The sequence below is a fragment of the Egretta garzetta genome, unplaced genomic scaffold (genome assembly GCF_000687185.1).
Source record: "Egretta garzetta isolate BGI_Z169 unplaced genomic scaffold, ASM68718v1 scaffold136, whole genome shotgun sequence".
Taxonomy (NCBI): domain Eukaryota; kingdom Metazoa; phylum Chordata; class Aves; order Pelecaniformes; family Ardeidae; genus Egretta; species Egretta garzetta.
Window position 1 is genome coordinate 1458452 of NW_009260066.1, and position 24648 is coordinate 1483099.

At 39.3% G+C, this 24648-nt stretch overlaps 1 protein-coding gene across 2 annotated transcripts in view; it reads left to right on the forward strand.

Moving 5' to 3' along the window:
- Window positions 1-1376: 1376 nt before the first annotated feature.
- Window positions 1377-24648, forward strand: part of MSH3 (mutS homolog 3) — a 113975-nt gene continuing 90703 nt past the window's right edge. Inside the window, exons 1-7 of one of the 2 annotated variants that reach the window (XM_035896638.1) lie at window positions 1377-1820; window positions 2840-3063; window positions 6295-6507; window positions 7803-7919; window positions 8713-8830; window positions 10130-10275; window positions 11249-11415. In XM_035896638.1, coding sequence (XP_035752531.1) covers window positions 1688-1820; window positions 2840-3063; window positions 6295-6507; window positions 7803-7919; window positions 8713-8830; window positions 10130-10275; window positions 11249-11415 — 1118 coding nt within the window. In that variant the 5' untranslated portion in view covers window positions 1377-1687. The remainder of the gene's footprint in view (window positions 1821-2839; window positions 3064-6294; window positions 6508-7802; window positions 7920-8712; window positions 8831-10129; window positions 10276-11248; window positions 11416-24648) is intronic. The other variant, XM_035896639.1, reaches the window with a different exon arrangement.

Sequence of the window (24648 nt, forward strand, 5' to 3'; positions counted from 1 at the left end):
CTCCCAGTGCCCAACGCTTGCTGCAGCATCCTCGCCTTCTTCTAGGCAGGGTAGCGATCCCTGGTCTTTCAGGAGGTGGCCAGGGTACACCCGGTTTGTAGGAACTGAAGGCTGACACGGGTACGGTGAGCTTGGCGAAGGCAATGCACTGGTTTGTATCCCAGGGCTTCGCTCCCTCACCGCAGCGTTGGACCTTCTGGCACAGGTTCTGCCTCCTGGCATGCGGTGGGTGGAGCTCGTGGCCCAGATCATGGAGCTGGGACAACTCCTAGTCTGCTGTTAGGTGCGAGGCCAAGAGAGCCTGCAGTGATCCAGTAGCCTCTCCACGTTGCTGCTGGGAAAAAATCGCTGTGTCTCAGCAGCTGGATTTCATTCCGAGTTTATATTTTCCCATCTCCCTGTTTCTAGCCGTTAGCGGCCCTGGGAAAGGTGTATGCTTTTTTCACCCATGCCTCAAGTCAACTTTTTTTGTTACCTGTGGTCCAAATACATTTTGAAAGGTGTGATTGCCGTTTTCTGTCCATGTAGAAAAACTGCTTCCTAGTTAGTATTAATCTGGTGGTATATAATAGTAGACTTGGAAGGGAGAACTCCTTGCCACCCGTGTGGGCTGCAGCATATGGATGGGTTGCGTAGAGGTTATGGGCTTAGTTGCTGAGGGTGGCGTTCCTGCTTAGTTATGAGGAGATTGAATTTCCCCAGTAATACACTTAAACCATCTGAGTTTACCATATGAAATGTGGATGCAAGCTGCTAAAAGCACCTGTTGCATGTTTATCTGCAAAGTGAAAGGGTAATGTGTTTATACATTGTTGCAGTTGCAAGTTACTTCTTTATATTTGGCTGTACTTACTGCATTCTGTCAAACAATACATCAATGATGAAACAATATGGATTGATGAGTTTCCTGTTTACGAAGTGTTAAAGTGCACATGTCAAAGGCCATCTAAGGAGCAGTAGTTGAAAGTACTGTATTCTGCTTAAACCTAGGATGATGCTAGCTAGGTGCTTACAGTTAGTTTAGGAAAATATTTTAAGTCTGGATTAACACTTCCAGGATGGTGCGGAGAATATATTCTTCCATCACCAGGATGTAGGCCACAGGAGGTTGTGCCTCTTGGAGGTAAATTAGCCCGTATGTAGCAAGAAGAGTGCTCTGAACTGTGGGTATGAGGATTTGCAGAAGAGATCTGATTCAGACACAGGATGGTAGTGTGTGGTATGATGGGAAAGTCTGTTAAGTGCTGATTCAGTTCTCTTGCCACAGAATGAGTCCCAAGCTGCCTTTGAAACTGTGGTGGCTGCAGGTGTTTCTTCCTAGATAGATAGATGAGGTGCTTAGGGACAGGGTTTAGTGGTGGGATGGCAGGCTTAGGTTAAAGGTTGGACTCGATGATCTCAAAGGTCTTTTCCAACCAAAGTGATTCTATGATTCTATTCTATGATTCCTAAAAACAACAGCCAACTTGTTCACAGAATGCACTATTTCTCTTCCTCTTGTAGCCTTGAATGTTAGAATAAATACTTTATAAACAAAAAATGCAGGTAGTTAAAATAGTTAGGGATTTCACATATTGCAAATTAATTTTGCTTTTTGCATTTTCTCTTTATGAATTCCTTGGGTGCATTGTTGTCTTTCATAGAGGATGGCAATGAGAAAAAGTAACTGAACTTCTTTGTTTAATTTATGTTTCAGGCTTCTGAATTTGGCACAAAAAGGAGAGCATCAACTGAAAGCAGTGAACCCTGTGAAAAGAAGACCAAGGCACGACAAATTACTCTAGAAGACGTCTGTAACCCACTGAAGACTCAGGATAAAAGTGAGTTGACTGCAAAGAAACCTTCAAGCATTTATATCCAATAAAGAGTTTTTCATTGTCAAATGTAAAAACAATTGGTCACTTTAGGAAGTGTCTCTTGAGCATAAGATACATCTCTGAAGAGCCATTATGATCATACTAGCTCTACTATTAAAGCACATTTCTGTGGCTGAGAAGGTAGGTATTTGAGCCTTGCTCCAGAATTACTCTGCAAATCCCCTGCAGCTGAGTCAGCTTTAACAGGTTGTTCAGCCAGTGAAGTCCAGATGCCCAGGCAGAAATGCTGCAGTTTCCCTTTCTGTGTTGGTTAAATAGTCTGTCTTTTAGACTCAGGTTGAAGCATAGCTGACACCTGATAGCTCTGTTGAGTCTGGCCTGTGACTGGGAGACCTAAAGGCTACCTAAAGCAAATAGTTCTAGTGCAGTGTTCTTAGCCGTGAAATGACAGCCACTTAATTGCATTGAAAATGCTTGTGGCCCATCTGGCTTTGAATCAAGAATTTAACAAAGTAACGATGCTAGCAGAAAAACAAATCAGTGCATATAAAGTTCATTACACTCACACTTCATTGGAAAGAATTAGCCTCTGTGATTTTTTTCAAGAGGGAATTACTCAGTTTTGTGGGTGTGATGGTTTGAAGTATCATTAAGACACTGTCAACTAGCAGTACTGTCTGCTTAAAAACTGTACTGAAAAAATACCACTGATTTTCCAATATTTTTGGCTAATTTTGTGGCTTCGCAGTTATTAGTGCAGAAAATAATGGTGCTTCTTTTCCCTTATATGAAACAGCATAAAAGTGAGGAGTAGTGATTTTCCAGGGAAGCTAATCAAGCTGATTAAGTGCGTGATTCTGGCTGGCTGGCAGAAATACTGAAGTGGGGGAAGAGAAGGAATGTAGGGAAGAGAGAGAGAGCGCAAAATGATTGCATTCTTTGCTTACTGATGTCATTCTGATAGACCTTCTGTTTTAGAAAATAAGTTGCTAATACGTTTTTGTTGTGTATTTTTACTGAAGAACCACTTCAGAAGCATGAAAAGCCCCGCATATGTTTGCAAACTCTAGACAGACTGCGAGAATTCTGCAGTGATTCGGACCAGCAGTGTAACAGAGTCCGGGAGGATAGTTTTCGGGAGGAAGAATCTCTGAGTTTGGAAAAATGTCCCAGTGTTATTGGGAGAAGTTCAGAATCGAAAACCCCTCTTCAGTCTGGGGACAGTAGCCCAAAGGTTGCTCAGAAGGTACGTAGAGCTTTGGTCTGGTGCCGTGTAGATTACTTTTTAAGGTTTAAAAAAACAAGCTTTGGCACAAGATTCCTTTTGTGGTTTTTGTGTTCTGTCATGAAAAAGTGCACCAGTACCCAACAGACCAGTGTTTGTCTATGCATGTTTTCCTGGAACTCTTAGCACAGTGAGCAGAATGCCTCTTTATAGTTCTTCAGTGATATCATTGAAAAAAGCAGTAATGAGAGAGCAGAAACACTGGCAGTGTATCTTGTGATTGTGAATGAACTATAATATCGTAGTAACAAATGTTCAGCGTGGCCCTTTGGCTCAGCTTTCTTTCAGTTCTATCAGTTTTGATACCGGCTGTAAAATTCCTAACAGGCTTTCTTTGCAAAAATACGATTTAGAATTATTACTGAGGTGTAGCCTAATCCAGTTGTTAATTAACTAATAAAGATATCACTGTGGGTTTTTTTCCATCTGTGGAAGATATGGGTAGCTCCCATGAAAAATTACCATTATGATACCCATGATACAAGTTGGTAAGAGTGTGGTACTACCTTGCTTCTCCTTTTATTATGGGGCTAATTAACATTAGTTAATTGATTGGGTTTTGGGCTCACCTTGCTCAGTTTGAGGTATTTGGGTCCTAAAAGGCATCTCATGGTTTACTGTGCTGTTGCATTGGGACTCAACTGCTCTTTAAGAAAGCTCTATGTCTGGCTTTTTAAAGCAAGGTGATTGTATGAAAGCTTGTAGAGTTGATTTGACCTTCCATGTCTGAAGGTCATGACCTTAAGCTGGGGTGTCTGGATTGTATGAACATGAGATCAAAATAAGAATAGTGACGTGAACAGCTTGTGGCAAGAGATTTCTGTTGTGATAAGGGATTAAGGTTATGTAGGTGTAGTCAGTTGGAGAACAGAGATAGCTGATTCCTTCTCTGCTCTTTTTCAAACTCTTGTCTGTCTTGAATTTCTTAATTTCTGACCCTTTGCCCATCCAGTTACACTGACACCAGATGCTGTCCCTGCTAGTTTAATCTATAAATCATACTTCAGCATTTCTCACAGATGTTTGAGAGCCAATTCTAGATGCTGAAATTATAAAATATATGTGTTTTACATGTGCATGTATGTGAAATGTGCATGGGGAGTATTTTTTCTTAGCGACTTGCTGTTCAGTAACACTAGAGGTGGCATGGGCCTGGTGTAGGTTGTCAGTTAAAAATGTGTGTATTCCAGTAACTGCAGTAGAAGTGCATGTTTGGTGGCAAAGGCACGTGCAACACCCCTTCCACCAAGCTGTTGGCTCAAGATGGTTGTTTCTGCAGAATTCAGGTTTCTCTTTGAACAGATGTATTTGTTAACCTTCTGTGTATCAGCTGGTGCAGTATTTCTGCCTTTCTATTCCGCAGGTGGTTTCCAATGCACTAACACCGGTGTGCTTTTCATAGCAGTACTGCCACTGCGTATTCATGTACTTAGGTGCTTGTTGCCAAACAGTGCTTGGGTCCAGTCAATCACAGGTGGTCTGTGAGATTATGATAGTTGTTAACTCTCCCTTGCCAGATCGTGAGGAAGGTCAGCTTTAACCATGTGCAGAGAGACTCTGCAAGCAAGATGTATGCAAGGGACAAGTAAAGAGCAATTATTTCTTAATATACCCAGGAGATAATGAGCACTCACGACCTGCTTGACAAAGCATTATTGTCGTCTTTCTTTGTTAGACACCTACTGAGTCTGTGCTGGCCAGGCAGTCAGGTGGGGAAGGGCTGGCCTGCCTTCCTTGGAATGGCTCGTCTTAGATGCTTGTGTCTTGCTTTTTTCCTGGAGTTATAAATGTTTTATGTGAGTAATTTTCTTCTAAATTCCTTGGGCTGCTAATTTACTATCATCTCAACAATTCAACTTCTGTGTGTGTTTTTACTTCTTTTACTTTCTTTCACGACCTTATTTCATATGCTTTGTCACAACAATTTTCTCTGTAAAATGAGACAAGGTCATGGTCAAGTTGCTGGGCTGGCACAGACCTTGGATCGAAGACCACTCAATCCTTGGGCTGAGGATTTTGCAGTAGAGACATCTAAGGTCCTGGGGCTGTCTGACTACTAGGCATGATACAGCTTTGTTTGTGCTGGGCTATGTTGTCTGCTTATCAAATGGGTCATCCCTTGATTGTATGCAATTCCAGGAGTTCTGCAATTCACAGCTAACAATACAGCTAAGTGTTCTTTTTTTTTCCCCCCATTGTTTTCTGACTGCATTCTTTGTACATCCCCATGACCCAAAGTATATGATTTGAACTATCTCTGTGTTTCTTCTGAGTTACCATTGCTTCTAAACAGTCTGACTTTGTTCCTTGTAATCTAGATGGGACAGTGGTAGAAATTGAAGTTTATCTGGTTTATTTGCAGATACAGGAACTCACAGCACAACCTGATCAATTGTGTTTTGTATAGTTATAGGCTTTAAAACTTGTGGAGGGTGTTGTCTTTGTACTTTTTTTTAGCCACATTACATTGCTGTAAATGAAGAGCACCTCACCAGTGTTGTTCACTGCACTTCTGAAAGCCTTAATCCATCACCCTGCTTACAATACAGAACAAAGCAGAGTTGTGGACCTGAAGTTGCTTGGCTAGCATAGACTACATAATGTCATTGTAAATGATAAACCGCAGAGAGTGTGGGTTCAAAGCCTTAACTGTTATGGGTTTTAGAAACTACAATATAGATTTTCTGTATTTAAGAATATATTCTTTTGGGAGGCTTGCTGAGCTTATGTAGGAAGGGCAGACTGGACAAGAAATATGGTTTTGGTGCTTGAGACAGTGAACTGAGACTTTTATTGAATTGGTTTATTTCTTGATTTAGTGTGGATTTTTGGAGCACCATTAATCTCTCTGCACTGCAGTTTCTCATCTGTAAATTGGATTGGTAATTCATCCTTATTTTTATATCTGGCCAGTTTAGACTGCCCAGTCTTTGCAGCTGAGATGTCTAAGAACTGTCATAAAGCAAGTTGACTAATTGGTGCAAAATCTTTGACTTTCATGACTTTTTAATTCCTTTTAATTCCAAATAAACAGCATTCCGTATATCCTACTTCAATATTTTTGCTGCAGTTCTTGGGGCTATTTAGTGCAAGAACAGCCTTTAGCTCTATGGTCAATGTGAGTCAAGGTCTGCAGGGGCGATTTATTTATCTGATGATTCCTAACCATACTTTTCTGTCTCTTTTTTACAGGAGGAGTTACGCTGTGATCTTAGTCAGTTTTCTGCATCTCTTAAATCTTACGAAAATACTCAAAATACTTCAGATACGAATCTTAATAAGAGAACCAAAAGCATTTACACTCCACTAGAACTTCAATTCATAGAAATGAAGAAACAGTATAAAGATGCTGTTTTGTGTGTGGAATGTGGGTACAAATATCGCTTCTTTGGAGAAGATGCAGAGGTAATTTTTGCCAGGGTTAAGGAAAGATACTTGCATTATGTTAGTGTCATACTAGGTCTATGGCCACTTCCAGAAGGAAGGGTTTGGGGGGGGCATACATTTCCTGGGGTTTTTTTAATACTTGAAATAAAGATGAAAAATCTCTGCATCCTTAATTTGAAGACTATCCATGATGCATGCACTTTCTACCAAAATAGTGTTTATTATTTTGTAATCATGGGGTAGTGTTTGCTATCCTGCAAATTGAGAATTTAAGATGAGGTTCTAGAATAATTACTTCTTGGAGTAAAAGTTGAAGCACTTTCAGAGATTAATCCTCTATCACAGCCCCAAACTTTACTAGAAGTATTACAGTTTGGAAGACAGTTGAGCAAGTGGTGTAAAAGTAGATGAATATAGCTGGTGTAGGCTGGGTGCAGAGAGCATCTTGGATGCATGTTCAGGTGTGGCATCTGCACACACCAGAGCTGTAGGAACTGGAAAGTACTTTGCAACAAACATGATGGTTCGTAAATGGTTCATAATGAGTTTTTTTCATTATCTGTCCCAAAAATAATTGCTACCAATTTAACCTTTGATCTGTGCTATATCTACACTTGAGACAATAGAGAAACTTTGCTTAGTTACCAGGAATTAATTTTCCTGATCTACTTTGTACAGTATAATTTGTCTACTTGTTTGCTGGTGCGCTCACAGTCCAGAAATAGAAATACACTATCCAGGTACACAATTCAGTGTTTGACTGCAGTTCCTGCCTAAGACCACTTTCCCTAGTCAGTGAACACCTACCTTTTGGCCAAGGGACAAAAAAGCAAATGCAAATCATACATTATAATGTCACATTTTAGCAAGTGGTGATACTTTTTTTTCCTGTGAAGTATTTTGTTTCTGCTGCTGTTTGATACTGATTTTTCAGTATTTTAATTGAGTAGCTAGCTTAATAACCACCCTTATAACCACAATTAAAATAACTCCATTCTTTCTGCATTTTTGGTGTCGTGAAAATTATTTGACCCTTGTTGCAGAATCTGTGTGAAGGTGATTTACCTCACAGTGGTAAAGATCAAGGTGCAGTGTAATAATCTGACATGTGAAGTCTGTAATACTGAAACTCCTGTTTGTGACTACATGCTGGGACAGGAAGGTGGTGGGGCCCAGCGCTCTGGGATTTTCCTGTAATATTTTTGTTTTGACAGTGGACTCTTAGTTGTAGTTGTGCATCAGTGTTGTCACAGAGGTGAGCTCCTGGATTGCATTTTGAAATACTGGCTGACTCTTCTTCTTGTACTTTGCAGATTGCAGCTAAAGAACTGAACATTTATTGTCATCAGGATCATAACTTTATGACTGCCAGTATACCGAGTCACAGACTGTTTGTCCATGTGCGGCGACTTGTAGCAAAAGGATATAAGGTTATCCCTGGCTTTTATTAAATGATGCTAAGTACAGAATAGCACTGAAATAACTTGCACGTATTGTACCGAAGTCTTACTTGAACTGAGAAGTGGGAAAATCATTATCACCAGTTTCTGCGATTAAAATGGCTAACTTCTCTTTGTTGCAATTTCTCTGTTCTAGTGAGTGTCATGGAATTTAAGTAGATTCAACTCTACTCTGTTTTACAGAGAAGTATCTTCATGTTTTCTAGGACAATTCTGTAACAATTCTTTCTCTCAGTTTTGTATCAAGCCTTTGCATCTGATAAAGAGAATCTGCTTTCTCTTTTATTCTTCCACACAGCTGTGTTTTTCTTATCTCTGTGAATATTTTTTGTCTTTTCCTTCCTACTGTTGATCCTTGTAATTCTTAGGCTTTCTGTTGATACCTTTTTTTTTTTTTTTTTTTTTTTTTTTCCTTTTTTTTTTTTTTTTTTTTTCTGCTTATGAGAATAGGACTTGTTGAATTTAAATTATTGCAGCAACCATTCTCTGGCAAGTGGTGAACTCTATCTAAATTGTTTCAAAATAGGACAAGAAACACAGGGGCAGAAGTCGAGAGGGCAGTTAGAAGTGGATAGGGTGTAAGGAAAAAGCAGTGCCTTATGGTCTCATTAGTAGAATTGTTGCTAGCCTCTGCCCTTCCTGCTCAGTTTAATGATGCACTTGCTGTTTGCACATCTTAAAAGATCCCCCAATTTATAAAATAATTGTTAAAAGTAATTTATTTTCAAAGAGCTAACTTTGTTTCTTGTCTGTGTGTCTGTAGGTTGGAGTAATAAAACAAATGGAAACCGCAGCACTGAAGGCTGCTGGAGAAAATAAAAGCTCCCTCTTCAGCCGGAAACTGACTGCTCTCTACACAAAGTCTACGCTTATTGGAGAAGATATCCTTTTCAAACAAATTTGGTTTCAGACTCTAATCTTTGCTGTACTGAGAGGCCATGATTCTAGTACTCCTGCTTAGATGGAACATGAGTAGCTAGTGGCTGACATAAGAGTGGTAGCGGGAAATGAAATTCCTTTTGTGCTAGCTTTATAAAGAATTTAGTCTCTTCAAGGCTTTAGGTTTGTTGTGAAACAGCAGAGGTTTTGTTTACTGTAGTTCCTTTCTGAAGTCAGAGTGGGCTTCCCAAGTGTACAGTGTTCTGTAGGTCTTGTCTTCAACTAGGTGTTTCACCAGATGGAGCATGCATAGCATTAGTGATTCAGGAGGGTATGAAGGAAGAATTGTATCTCTGGTGTCAACAGTTTGCTGTAAGTGAAAAGAAGGTGATAAAATCAATGGCCTTTAAAAATCTAGCTAGATAATTAACTCCTAACTGTTGTAACAAAGAAAATGCAAGAACGAAGTAGAAACAGCTTTTAACCAGTAAAGTTATTTTCTTTATTTCTTTCCTTCCAGTTTGTGTTTTCCTGTCTCCTGCCTTATCTACCTCATGTTTTTTTCTTTTAATTTCTCTAACTAGAACTTACTAGGTACCATGAGCTAAAAGGATTGTTAGATTAATGCCTGTGAGGTGGTACTTGAGGAATAGATCAGGGAAGCAGGGAATAGAGTCCTGAGATTTTGTTGGAAAACTTCTGGTGTACTCACAGACTCTCTTATAATGGTTGGTAAACTCGATGAAAGCAGGCTCAGCAGTATGACCCCACCTGGTGGACCGATGCGCAACAAGTTTTCAATGCAGCTAACCTAGAGCTCCTGCTAAGATGTAGACTTTTGTTTTAACTCGTGGTATTGCCTGCTTTTCAGTTGCTGCATACCTAGTGTATTTATTTTTTTCTGTTAGGTGCATGTGGTTTGTGGATGTGAAGTCAAAATGACAAGGTGGAGCAACCCATGTGTGGAATCAGCTGCCAGTTTAACTTTTCTGACATACCGCTCTTGCTTGAATGGGGAGACCCACAGACATAGTCAAAGATGGTGTTTGCATGAGCTGATGAAATCTGTGCATCGCGTAACTGCCTGTCCTGTGAAGACAGCTGCTGGCTTCAGTCCTCATGTTGGCAGTCATCTGAAGTTTGCTAAAATCATAATAGGAGTCAAACTAATGAAAGTCAAATAGACCTTTAGTTTAGAAGGCCCAACACAAAATCTAGTTGAGAAGGAGTTAGATCTAGAAGGATCTATGAATAGTCCACCAAAATCTGTGTACTATGGTGTTTTTTTTGACATTTGTTACATGTGAACCCTTTGCTGAAGCTAGATGATTCTGTAGATGTTGAAGAGGTAACAACAGATGTCCCTGATAGCTACCTCCTCTGTATCTGTGAAAATGGAGAAAACTTAAAAGACAGGAAGAAAGGTGACATTGTTATAGGCATTATGGTAAGTTAGTTTCACAGGGGAATCAGTATTTTAGGGTTTGTGTGGGGTTTCTTGGGGGGTTGTTTTATTGGGTTTTTTTGAGAAGTGGGTGGTTATCTTAAATTCATCACTGTTCTGTCATTTAGATTTTTTTTTTTTTTTTTTTGTAACGGGGCAGTTTAGGTAAGATATCATCTGTGTGTGAATTGTGATGGCTAAAAACTACAGAAAAGGTTTGGAGCTCATAGTTAAATACTCCTGATAACTTTTTGCTGCCCTATCACTTGAAAATATAGCGGTGTTTTAATCAAATACAGGGAAATCGTTAGTTCAGATGGTTTAATAACTTTAAACATTTTCAGGGTCAGTGTTTTAAAATTTGTGAGCACTTTTTTACGCTACAAAATACTGTTCTTTAGAGGAAGAGACTTACACTTTTTAACTGTTCACGCTTCAGATTTGTATTCTCTTCTACGGTGAAGATTAAAACCAGGGTTGTTTAACTGGCAAAACACAGTGATAACTGAAGCCCAGTCTGCTGGTAAATTAAAAGCATCCTGATTGTGCTTGTATTTGAATGTCACTCTGCAGCTGAGAAAACAACAAAAGTGTGTGCTACAATGACTGTTAGTTTCCAGGCTGCATTGCATCTACCTTCCATAGACTTCCAATTATACAGATTTACCTAGTCATAGAAGTTGAGCAGTGATGGACAGATGATAACAAGAGCACTTTTACATTTTGAAGATACTGTTTTCGTTTACCAAGACAAAATTTTGGGAGTCCAAGAAGTTATTATCGTATTACAGATTTGAAAACCACCATTATATTTTTTGATTTGCCACTTTCACTAAGTGCGTGGGTACTATGTAATTTTGTGCTATACACCATAAATTTTCTTTCTGGCTTAACAATTTGAGTCACTGAAACACTTCTTGAAAATTTAAATATTCAATGCATATATGTATCTCTCTATATTTTTTTTATTTGACAGGCAATCCAACCAACTACTGGAGAAGTAATTTTTGACAGTTTCCGGGACTGTGCATCTCGCTTAGAATTAGAGAGTCGGGTTTTGCGCCTGCAGCCAGTTGAAATAATACTTCCATCTAGATTGTCAGATCAAACTGAAAAGCTCATCAACAGTATAACCTCCATGAGGTATGTTCTACGGGGATCTTTTTTTTTTTTTTTTTTTAATTACAGCATAACTATTGAAGGAATTTAGATCCAGAAGCAGGCAAGGGTATGCAGTTCTGTAAAGGCTCATTTCAGAATGGCTGTAGTTTGCTGCAGGGTTGAAAATTCCTCAAATCCCATGGAGTTCTGGACACATTCTTAAATTGTAGTTAGACTGAAATTCATGGCTTCTGTGTCAGGCCTGTGAAAGTTTGATGTGCTTAAACATTTGTTGTTTTCAATTAGATAGTGTTGCTCCCGTGTCTTGATCACGTGATCTGTTGAATTTATTTCAGAGCTCATGTGCTTATCTTTGGGATCTGAAAGTGGTGTTATGTGGCTGTTTTTCTTGTTTGTCATAGTCTTAAAATCTCTAAAAGGCATGAAACTTTTTTCTGTTAACATAGATAGGTATAGAAAACCTTTGCAACTGATATTTTGTTCTGTTTGTCCTATTACACTATCTTGAACTTGGATACAGACTTGGAAGTATTATGACTGATCATCTGTTTATATTTTGAGTTTCTCAATTTCAAGAGTAAATTTGTTGTGTGTTTTCTGTATCAGTTTTACTGTGGAGTAAAGCCAGAATAGGGTGTAACGTGTAGGATGATAGATGAAGGGTAAAGCAAGCCTCTGAACATATGTGGTGAACCTCTGAAATCTTGCAGATGTAGTTTTTGTGAGGAAAATAGCAGTTTGCAGCTCTGGGCTGTAAGGAACTAGCTTAGAGCTTGGAATTTCCATTTTGAGTGAAGTAGGCAGAAAACATGATGTCCTTCTTTTATTTGTTAACAGGACTGGAGCTAAATAAAGCCAAAGAAAAATTAATGTATTACATAGAAAAAGTTTTGTATTGGGCAGAAGATACAAGTACCTCCCATATTGTAAAGGTGGGCAAGTGCATCACAGTCACATGGATGGTAGCCACCTGTCAGTGCTCTACTTTGACTACCTCACTTAAACTTTGCCCAAGTCATCATCTCATAGCTTCCTCTAATGCTCCAGATGTCTGAGCTGCTTAATCAGTCTGCTCCATAGGCATTCCTTTCCCCACCTGGCAGTGCAACCCTTCCTTGTCATCTTTTATTTAAAAAAAAAAAAAAAAAAGTTGACATGAAGTGGTGGGTAGGCAGTCGTCTCATCAGGAGAAGCTGATTTTGGGGCACATTATAGGAACTTGCACAGATGTTGCTGTGCTTAGCTGTCAAGCTTTCACGGCATGTGTACGTGAGAATTGAGACTGAGAGAGGGGACTGAAAATCACTGGTTTGCTGTTAGGGATCTTAAGAAAATGTAGCTTGTGAAAGTGCTGTATTCATCATCATTTAGTGGTGGTGTGACACTTAAGCTTGTAGCGGAGTGTGCTCTTGTCATACTAGGCTCTTCTGTTCCCTCAGCTCAAGTATGGACTGCAAATCCATAAGGGGTTGAAAAGGTGAACTCTAACTTGCAGTAAAATGGTTTGTTAAGACTTGGGCAGACAAAATACCAGATTAGGAAATAACAAACCTTTTCCAGTTGCCATCAGATGCACATTTTTGCCTTGCTGATCCTTTTACTTCACTAACATTCTATTTTGCGTATCAATTCTATATGAGTATGCCCAAAATGTCTCTAAATATACCATGAAGATTAACAATTCTTATTTTTGTTGTTTGTTTTGGGTTTTTTGTTGCTGATGTTGTGCATTGACACTTTTGTGGAATCCAGAGGAAGGAAAAATGATGTAATAAACTGACAAAGCAAGTGCATTTTTCAGAAACATATTTTAGTTGTGTGTAGGTAATTCTGATGCAGGTTGAGAAAGTGATTGTATTTTTTATCGTTGTGCACAGCTGAGAATGTTAGTAACTAACTTCTCATTTCTCTTTAAGAAATACTACCCATGAGGTGATTTTGTGAACAGATATTAGTTTGTAGGTTTTCCCCCTTTTCTGGTAATTTACTGGGCAGATCTCCAACCTAAATGTTCTTAATTACATGGGAGTGGTAAAAATAAAACACAGTACTTAGTACATTTCAGAAGTTTTATTTCAAAACCAATTCTTCATGGATTTTCTCATGTTAAAGATTTAACCGCTAGAGGGCCCTGAAGTATTTAATATTAATTTAAGTGGTTCCAATATGCTGCTTTCTTGTGCTTTTTACTAGGCTTCAGTTTTTATATAATTTATACAGGCAATAATTTTATGTTAATGATTATTATGCATATTGAGTGGTCTAAAGTGTTCATTTTTTGTTATTGTGCATTACGTGGTAATTTCATTCTTTGTCTGCTCTTTTCTAATAACTACTGGTGACAATCATTCAATAGCTGGGAAAGGTTTCAGTGCTGTTATTTTTTGAAGACCTTTCTGACTAAACCCGTGGGAACTAGGATCTTGTTTTTTAAGAAGGCTCCTCATCTCTGTGTGTTTGTAATGCAGCGGAAACCACTGAATTTATAACAGCAGGGTACAGATGGGAGAGAAAAGTAGTCCCAGGAGGTGTATGCTTGGAGTGGTTAGGAGCAGAGAAAAGAAGGGTCTTTCTGCTCGCTGGATGCCAGTGTCATGCAAGAATTGCACCAGGAGTTGTCTGAGTAACTCAGGGGATGGTTTGGTTTTGCATATTAGAACTTCTCATCAAGTGATCAAGGTGGTGTGGCCTAGGTTTCCTCCAGTACAAAGGGTGCTGATGGTTATTAAAAAAAAATTAAAATATTTAGTCCAGATAAACCACTGCAGCTTTATGAGAGCAGTCGTAGTCTGGTTCAATGCCTGGTTATACTGACAGAGTTGAAAGTATCTGTGTGCTTTCCTTCAATTTCTATTTTTTTTTTTATATACAGAGACCAAATGCGAATATTATATACTGGTGTACATGTTTACCTTTATTCTACAAAGATAAAACATACATAATGTATGTATTTCCCCCTTATGGAATGCAGTGTTTCCCTCTTCCTGTCCTCTTCTTGTTGCCACCACAATTATGTCCAGGCTCAGCTATGTCATTCACGCTGGTGCATCTATTTTGGTACTGTGTACATTTTCACGGCCAAATTTACGTCAAAGGAACACCGGTCACAGAAGGAAAAAACAGCTGAGTGGCAGGGTGCTGCTGTTCTAAATTTCTTTTTATGAGAAATAAGAGCGAAATAAGTCACCAGAAAGGTTTTAGTGTTTTAATCTGGTTGACAATCACCAGAAGCTACTACTTAACCCTAAGGAGTACTTCATTATGGTATAAAGTTTTTCTGTGCATTCATGTAAAATATTTGTAAAGAGTTTTGAATCAGAAATTAAAATGCAAATAAAATACACAGTGGAAAGTAGCCTCTTCACTTTTCAAGTTTATGCAGTACAGCATTAGTGAAAAGTTTGCTTATCCTGCAGATCAGTGGAGAAAATACTTTCACACATTTATATGTGGCTGTAAACAGGGTCTTGCGATATGAAGATTGAAACAAGTTTTACATTAAGTTAATAAATGACTGAAGCAGCAGCAGAGCTGTTTTAAGAACTGTCTTAAGAGCAGCAGTTTAAGCTGTGTCCAAGAAAGCAGTTTGCAGTCTCAGTGGAAGATTCGGTCCTCGTTTTGAAATTCTCCATGTCTAAGTTAGGCTTGGACATTAATGTAATGAGCACTAAGCAAAGTTAAATACACTGTAGTAAAATTACTTAGCTGTTTGTATGATTTGTTCATACAACGTAGCTTTAATTCAATTATAGTTAAATTGTATACTTTGTTCAATTTAGGGGCTGGGGTAGAGGATGGAAAATCTGAGCCTTAATCAACAGCTATTTTACCACTGATTTAAATGAAGTTAAACTCATCTGTCTTTCTGTAAAGATTTTGCTTAACCAGTTGAATGAAACTCTGGTGTCTACCAACCTGAGTAAGCTTTGAAAAGTAGTTTAACTTGTGGTGGAGATTTCTGTTAAAAGTTGCAAACTTTCCCCTTTTGTAATTTAAAGCTCATGGAAGCAAATGTATTGAAATGTGTGGCATGATTTCATGTTTGTTTGCTTCTAGCATGTTGCTGTTTCAGGTGTTAAATGAAACTCTCCCATTGCCAATGTTATGACAGACATTGTCCGTAAAAATTAATAACTAGAAAGTACTATTCAAGGACAGATTTGATGACTAGGAAGTACTATTCAGGGACACTGAACTGGAGGTCAGTTTTGGTGGAGAGCCTTCCTTCAAAAGCAAAGGGTAAGTTAAAAGTAGGTTACGGAAACTGTTTCAGAACAAGCTGTTCTGGTGGGTAGTGTTCTATTCCTGAACCGTTAGTAACATCTGTTTGCAAGAGCTGGCCTGGCTGGAGGAAAATCTTTTAACACTTGTAGTTTTCTTCTTTCTATAGAAAAACCAAGAAAACATTCCTGCCTTCAAAAAAGTATATATGTTTTTACGGGAGAATACTGTGTTTTGTACTCCAAGCTCTTTCTAGTCAAGGCTCAATACTCATCTTCTGTAATGTATTGGCTGCTTTGAAAGTTGGCCTGTACTGGTCTTCCTGAAATTGTTTTTGAGGCTTCTTTCCATTTTGGTTGTTCCTGCTTTCTCATGTGCCCCTTTTTTGTTTCATTGAAAAACGTGGTACTTCTATCCAGCATGTCTTAGGAGTGCCACGGTGCTCCTCTTCATATTTTTTTTCTATTTGCCCTTTTATATGTGAATACTTGTAATGTTTTATTCTGTAGCATCCTTTGACACCAAGTGAAAACATACCAATACAAATACTTCGCTTTCAACTCTAAAGCATCGTTTCACCCAAGTCTGCACTGTTTCGTTTTTTTACATGTCTTGTTTGATGTCTGGCCAGCAATCTAAAATCAGGATGATAACTGACCTCTTGTCTATGAGTTTTCACTTTATTCTGTTGGCAGAGCATAATGTGTTCGTGCTGTTAGCTTGGGCCTGTAATCTGGGAGGCAGTTTTGACACAACCTCCATCATGTGCTGCTTTGTTTAGGCTGTAGCTAGGCCTGCTGCTGTCCAAGATTTTTTTGCTTCTGATTATGGCATTCAGGTTTCTGGTTTTGCTTGAGTACTGCAATATTGTCTTTGGCTTGGAGTTTGCTCCCTGGAATTCCCTTCTTTCTCAAGTCCATCGAGAACTAGAATCATCCTCCCTGCTCACTGGTGTGATCATTGGTCCTGGACTGAATCCCTCAGGTAGCCAGTTTTCTATCATTACATGCAACACAGGCTTGCTTTCTTTGTGTTTAAGCACCTCTGTAAATAAAGTTTCAAGCTTTTTTGCTTACGCTAAGCCAGTGCAATGCTGATACCCCCTCTGTTCTAGCAGTGACTTCTGCCTTTAACTTCTGTCAGTTGTGGTCTCTCAGGTACCTGTGTGGCTCCACAGGTGTGTTACTCTCGAGTTTCAGCCCTCCTGTGATCTCTTACCAGCCCAAAACATTAGCTGTGGGATAGCTGGTGGTGATATTTGACTGCTGGTTGGTTGGTTGTTGTCATTCTGCCCCCCCGATTGTATTTCATTAGAAATAAGAGATGTCTTTTGGCTTTTTGGTTTCAGTGTGTGTGGTGCTGTAGTAGAATACAGCAGTGTGTTGGATTCCTTGAAATGGGACGTACAACTGTCTTTATAAGTTAACTTGTAAAGGGTATAGGAGTGAGCTATAGCCCATTTATTACATGCATCAGTCAATAGCTATTCATTGCTAATTGCTCTCATGGGTAGAGTTATGGATTTATGTCATCGGTCAAGGAGTAGAAACTCAGCTGGAATGAATTCAGTGAAGTCTTGTAAATGAATATACAATGCTGTTAATTTTGTGGGTCTTAATATGTGGTAGCTGGTTGCTCAGATCAGAGGGTGCTTTCATATGCTTAATATTGAGTTTTTAAAAGGGGGAGCAGTTACGTGCTTATATTTATGTAGTTCAGCTGATAAGGTTTGTGGGTGAGCAAGGATGGGAAGGTTTGTAGTGGCAAAAACAAGACACCAAATGGTTACAGCAAGAGTAAACAATATTGCAGATGAAATTGCTGAACAGAGGAGTGAAAAGTATCTAAAGGGTTGGTAATTGTAAAAACTAGTGGTTTCATGGTTTGTATAGCTTTTAATATTCCCATGGATTTTTAAGTGAAAGGCAAGCTGTGACAAACATCTTGAGAATGTTTTGTATAAATGGAAGCTACCAGCAGTTGAATTTGCAGCAGGAAAAAAGCAAGTAAAGTACAAAACCAGCATGTGAGCTATTTTCTGTAAATACAAAAACCAAATGCATCACTGAACAGATGTTTACTGACTAAAGAGGCTTTTTGCACTGCTAATAATCCAATTCGTGGCCTGGGCAATTCAGCTGTAGGGAGAGCTGTTTGAAGAATATTGGTTGTGTCATAGCTCACTTGTTTTGAATAGACGGGGAATAAAAACCCACAACAGTATTATCAAATCATGTAATGACCTTAAAGAGTTGTTGGAGAGTTTTTTTTTTTTTTTTTTTATTTAATCTTGTTGCAGCCATGAAACATGCTGTTCTCAATATTGAAGTTCGTTATTGTCTTTCATGGCACTGCAGGTGAGGGAAGTGTGGGGCTTAAATCTCTCGACAGAGAGATGTGCAAAGTCTACTTCTTTACTGTTCATTACCTTACCTTCCTTCACAGTTTGGGACACAACACAGGCATAGGGCATCCTTCAGATTAAACTACTGTTCTGTTATGCATGCAGAGTTGTCACTAGAAAAACGTGGAGCAAAGCATGGTGTCTAAATGCAGTGCAGAGCACTTTTCTTAGCCTGGGTGATATATTAGGTAAAAAATGTTAACATCGCTTGTTACAGTGACAGCTGGCCTTTGCAGGCCTTGCCCAGCCCACGTGTTTTTGTAAATTCCTCTGGGCAAAAGTGAAGATGTGTGCCCTGATAAGCTTCCCCGGCAGTTCATACCTGGCTCAAAGGTGCATTATTTTTCATGTGTTTGTAAGCAGCATGGGAAACGTGCTGTGTTCAGGGACTGTATTTGTGTTATTTTTGCACTGATTACAGATATTCATGGTTTTGGCTCCCGCCTCCCCCCACTCAGTAATTGAACCAGAAATTATTAAATGGAGAATGATTAAATTGATCTGTATGCTTGTGCAATTTCTTACTGTCAAAAAATTAACTTTTTAATTAGGAAAAAAACTCACCTTATTGAAAGAAGCTGGAAAATTAAAAGTTTAAAGCATTTGTTGTCATGTTTTGGGACCTATTTGATTTATTATTATAGGATAGATCAGAAACTGCAGGAGGTGACATGTAATTCTACCTTTTGTTGTCCTCTCTGGTCGTTATGTTACTTGCTTATTTCTCTCAGTATATATTTATATACTGTTGATTCTTCACAGTAGCTGTTGAAGTTTCTCAGCCAGGGAAGGGTGCTGAAGCTCACAGTTACAAACCCAGGTGGGAGTCTGGAGCTTTACACCTCCGTCCTCCAGGAGGTGGCACCACCATGCTGGAGCACTGCTGATCCTGGTCCTAGGGAGGGAGGGGATGAGAGCAACCAATTAATAACAACTAATTTTCCCTAGGTATCTGTGAGGAAAATAATTGTGGTGCATTAGGTGACTTCGTAGAGAATAGTAATAAATTCCCAAGTTCCATAATCCTAATTTGAAGGAACAAGTCTCGTTTACATTCACTTGAGATAGAGGTCATTGCTCTGATTAAAAAAATTCAAATAACCCAAATACCAAAACAGCATTGTTATTCTGATGTGATTCATATTAGTAATTTAATTTCCAGTTTTCAGATAATGCAATTGTCATTCAAAGAAGTGGACATTTACTAATGGATGTTTGCTTTGCTGATAAGCTGGTATAGATGTTACACATATTGGAGATTTTCATGACAGAGCAGGTGATTATGTCTGACAGGCTTATGTAAATTGGAGGGTTGTACAATTGTGAGTATAGCAACAGCGTACTGTACTGAGGTGAGAGGAGGGAAGGCATGCACACACGCTTAAAACTGGAAGTTGTCTCACCTGTATTAAAGTACAGATATAAATTACTTGCAGAAGTGTTGAATGTCCCAGTAACTCTTAACTGTACAGATACTAGGGAATGCTCAGGCCTTTACAGTAAACCAGCCACTTGTTTATGTGCTTTGAGATGACCAAAACAAAAGGTAAGCGGCTTTTCTTCTTAAAAATAGCCACACCCCAAACATGGCTGGCAACTCTGTTTGGACTGGAAGTGAGTTTTGAATGAAAGTAAAATCCTTTTTGAAGGATCCAGTTACATCAGCACTTTGCTATTATAACTCCATACTCCAGGCTGTCCTGCATGTTGGCTGGTTGTCGGTAACTTCCAGTGTGCATGTTCTGTGTTTTAAATGTGAAGGTAACTTGTCTATTTTCATCCAGAGGTGGTCCAGCTGGACTTTTATAAGGGTAAATGCATGTGTACAGTTTGATCTGTTGTGGAGGAGCCAACATAATATGAAGCAGCATATGTATGTCTGATGCCAACTTGCCCTTACAACCAGAACATCAGCTGCATGTTTTCCTTTGTTCCAGGTATCGCTGAAAATGTTGCAGTAACCTGCAGCTAGAATGCATGTATTCAGATGGAGAAGGACTCTTAGGGTCTTAAAGCTGGCATGCAAATTTTAAAATTTTTTTAACAGCCTGTGGATGTTTGTTGGTATATTTGTTGAAGTCCTAGCATTTTTTTAATAACAACTTATTTTCTCTAATTTATTCTTCTTTGAAGTTGACTTGGGACATAAATCTTTCCCTGTGAAACAGTGGCATCATGGGTACCTTGGATGTGTTAATTTCTCAGACATTACTTCTTCCCACATTTTCTGCCCTCATTGTTAGTGCTAGGAGTTAGGAATTCAGCAATTTTAATCAAAACAGTGTAGTGATCTAAATGAGACAAGTATGGGAGGGAGAATGACTGAAACTGTCTGCATGTTTGACATGCAGGTAGCAGTGATACTAGAGTGAGGAGAAGAATAATTCTCTTGTCATGGTGGTTCCTAACCCCTCCTGAGTTAGGGAAGAGAGAAAGGCTGTGAATATATTTGTTTTTCATAAAAACAGAATATATTCACTTTCTTAATTTTGAAGAAAACGAAACTGAAATGGTTTTTTATGTGCCATCAATCTACAGAACTGAAAAAGGGAATAAGCTTTATCTTTCAGGCTATCTTTAACAGTTTAATTTTGTGCTTGACTGGCTTACAACATTTGTGTCTCTTTTAACAGATGTTCTTTTTGATGTATGGTATAGGTAAGATGCTTTCAGTAAATTAGAGCTGTGAAGAGTGTACTTTAAGCATGAGCTCTTCCTCTGGGAATTTGGAATAGTAAAAATGGTTGTTAGAAATTTGGACTTAAGTTTGCTTCTAAATTTACATGGAATATTTTCTGAGTTCTTTAAATAAAGAATTTGAAATAATTGCTATAGTAATTAACTCCTCCAGTGCAAAGCTTAGTAATACAGTATTTTTTAATGTAAAAAAGTTTAACGTATCTGTATTTGCTTTCTATTTATGTGAAAGAATCTTTCTGCAGAGGCAGATGGGTATACTTAAAAACAATTTCTAGCAAATATACTTTAATCTATTCCTATTTTATGTTGTGCCTGTATCGCTTGCTTCTTGTCAGGTGGAAGATGACTGTCTGACCCTCCATCCCTTCTGCCTATTCTTTTACAACTATGCTACCTGCTTTCTTGACTCTTCATATCTCTGCCCTTTTGTTTCCTGTATCTAGGGTGCCCTTGTCCCCATATCCACCAAGATTTCAGGGACTCCTTGCAACAGACTGCTTGGCACTGTTCTTTCCTTCTACATATTCTCTACAAAGTCATGGCTGACAGGGACCTAAAGAGGGAGAGAGAAGCATCAGGTCCCCAGATGGCATCCTAGGGAGGACATAAGTCAGTTCCTTCTACCTTTCTTCATCTTTCACATATGCTGGTGAAGTGCAGGGTTCTGAGAAGGCAGGATAACTTTCCTGGACAGTTTCACTGGGGTTTTTGTACTTCACACCATCTCACTGCATGTCTTATACTGCTTTTGGGCTGTGCATTTCCCTTTTACTAAACACCTCGTTAGGCCTTGAAGAAGAACCAAAAGAACACCGTGAAGAGCAAGATGGTATTCATAGAATCATAGAATGGTTTGGGTTGGAAGGGACCTTTTAAAAGGGCCTTGCTCAAAGCCCCATCCAAACTGATCTTGAATACTTCCAATGATGGGGCATCCACAGCTTCTCTGGGCAACCTGTTCCAGTGTTTCACCATCCTTATAAAAAATTTCTTCCTTATGTCTAAACCGTATCTACCCTCTTGTAGTTTAAAACCATTACCCCTTGTCCTATTGCAACAGGCCTTACTAAAAAGACTGTCCTATCTTTCTTATAAGCGCCCTTTAAGTACTGAAAGGCTGCCATAAGGTCTCCCCAGAGCTTTCTCTTCTCCAGGCTGAACAACCCCAGCAACCCCAGCCATTCTTTGTAGGCTCCAGCCCTCTGATCATTTTTGTGCCCTCCTCTGGACCCGCTCCAACAGGTCCCTGTCTTTCCTGTGCTGAAGACCCTGGAGCTGGATGCAGTACTGCAGGTAGGGCCCCACCAGAACAGAGCAGAGTTGCAGAATCACCTCCTTCTCCCTGCTCGCCACACTTCTTGTGACGCAGCCCAGGATATGGTTGGCCTTCTGGGTTGCAAGCACACATTGTCGACTCGTGTCCAGCTTTTCATTCACCAACACCCCCAAGTCCTCTGTAGGGCTGCTCTCAATACCTTCATCCCCCAGCCTGTATTTATACTGGGGGTTGCCCCGACCCAGGTGCAGGACCTTGCACTTGGCCTTGTTGAACCTCATGAGGTTCATGTGGGCCCACTCCTCCAGCCTGTCCAGTTCCCTCTGGATGGCATCCCGTGCCTCAGGCATATCACCTGCACTGCTCAGCTTGGTGTCATCTGCAAACTTGCTGAGGATGCACTTAGTCCTGCTATATCATTGATGAAGATATGAAACAGTACTGGTCCCAGTATGGACCCCTGAGGGACACCACTTGGCACTGATTTCTGTCTGGACATTGAGCCATTGATCACTACTCTCTGGATGCAACAATCCAACCAATTCCTCATCCACCCAACAGTCCATCCATCAAATCCATTCACAGCGCAGTGTTGCATTTGCTATATAATAAAACCTAAATTCCTGATGCATCTGAGAGAGAAGTAGGAAGAGGGAAAGGCTGAAAAAAGAAGCCTTTAATTTATGGGGAACAGTTGTGTAGCTGTCAAAAATCCTTACTTACAGTATTAATTGATGTGTTAAACTGTTCTAATTATCTGAAAAGATAGCGCATGGATTTGCATCTCGGAGTAGTCAAGCCTTACCATGAAGCATTCTGTATATATTGCAAATACAGTATACTTGTTATTCCTAATGGCCTTCATAAAAAAATACTTCATTTGTCTCTGAAATTTAGTTAAAGGATTTGTGTTTTGAGTTAATTTAGGTGAAAGTATATTTGTGTAATATAGCAGTTATTTCTATATGCATAGCCGTAGAGGGTTATGTGAACTCCTTGCCCATAAGAAAAGTTGTTTCACGAAGGATTCTTAGCTATAAAAAGAAAAGTAGCCCATCCAATGTTCTTTGGTTCCAGACAGTTTAAAAAAAAAAAAATCTCTAACTAAGGAAAACTCTAAACTGATGACTGGACTTCAGGGTTTTTTAAACTTAATTGGAAGGAACATCCATTTTCCTAGAGAAGCTTTTTAATGAACTTTTGGTAAAGTTTAATATCTCCATCAAAGCTTATACAGGGTCTGGGTTTGTGTACAGCAGCATTATCAGGACAATGGAGAAAACTTGCATATAAACTGGGCTGAAGAAAATCATCAGTCAACCTAGAAGATGCTTACTCCTCTTTTAAGTGAGTATTGTACAGCCAGGATCACCTAATGACTGTTTAGCCCAGCCTTGGCATTTGAAGGGTGGGAATTGAATGTAGCATAGGGAGCTGTGTAGCCAACATGAGCTGAGGATGCTGCTCCTTTCTGCTAGATTTCTCACACAGGTTTGCAGGGTGAAGGCTGCAAGAAGGGTTCCTTCTCATCTGCTAGGGAATGTATAATGCTTGCTGGCTTAAAGTGTACAGAGTCATGAAGATGTAGAAAACATTCTTGAAGCTAAGCTAAAAGGGACCTAAAATGGAGAACACAGTTGTAAACATTTAGTTATCTGGATGTGAGAAATTAAATGTGGCCCAGGTTTCAGACCACGGACTCGATCCAGCATAAGAATTTGAATGCTAATGCCTTTGGGTTGCCTAAGTAAAAGAAATGCTTTCGTAACTATCATAATCAAATGCAGTTGTGATCAACTTGCATCAAGTGATTTTTTGGAATGCATATTTTGGAATCTGTTTGCTGTTTATTACTCAAAATCATAATGTAATTGTGTGAGCCCTGGCAGAGTGGAAATTACCAACTCTATCAAATAAAAAACCCCTGTAATCCTGACAAGTGAAGACAGCTGTTGCTTAAGATCCCTGGTTTTATGCTTCTTGTGTAGCGCAGGATTCTTGATTAGATAGAATAAATACATCTCTTACTTTCTCCAGGCATGCTGTGCCCTGAGTATGCACATAGCATAGATACCTGGATCTACACTCTGAGCCCTACATTTCATACACTCCATGAGACAAGTACTGGGTTTGAAGCGCTGACTTTGGTAGTAATAAGGAAATGAATAGAAAAGAGCTTTATAACTTAGTGTGAGTGTAGGGCCTTTGAAATATGGGTCATCCTGAACGCAGAAGTGCTATAAAAAGCATAGGTAAGGACTGTGATGAGGCAAACCACCTCAGGTCTGATGTGAAAGGACTAATCATTATATTTCTAATGTCACTGCATATTATACTTCTAGATTTGTTCTAACCTGCTCATACTGTAGACTGAAAGATAATGGGCATGTGTCAGAGTTATTTCCAGTGGTTCCATGCCCCAAAATGAAGGGGAAGGACTGAGAGGAAAGCAAGAATTGTGAGAGAAGGATCCCATGGCTACCCAGTCAAGGTGTATACATCTGTTTTAGGAGCCCACTAGGCAAATAAAGTGGTACTGATGACAGAGGGCTTATATTCGACTCTTGGTATTATGTTAGCTGTTTCTGAAAGTGGTTAAAGGAAAAGCTGGGGCTTCAGCCAAGCTAACAAATAGTTGTGGTTGTAGCTTTTT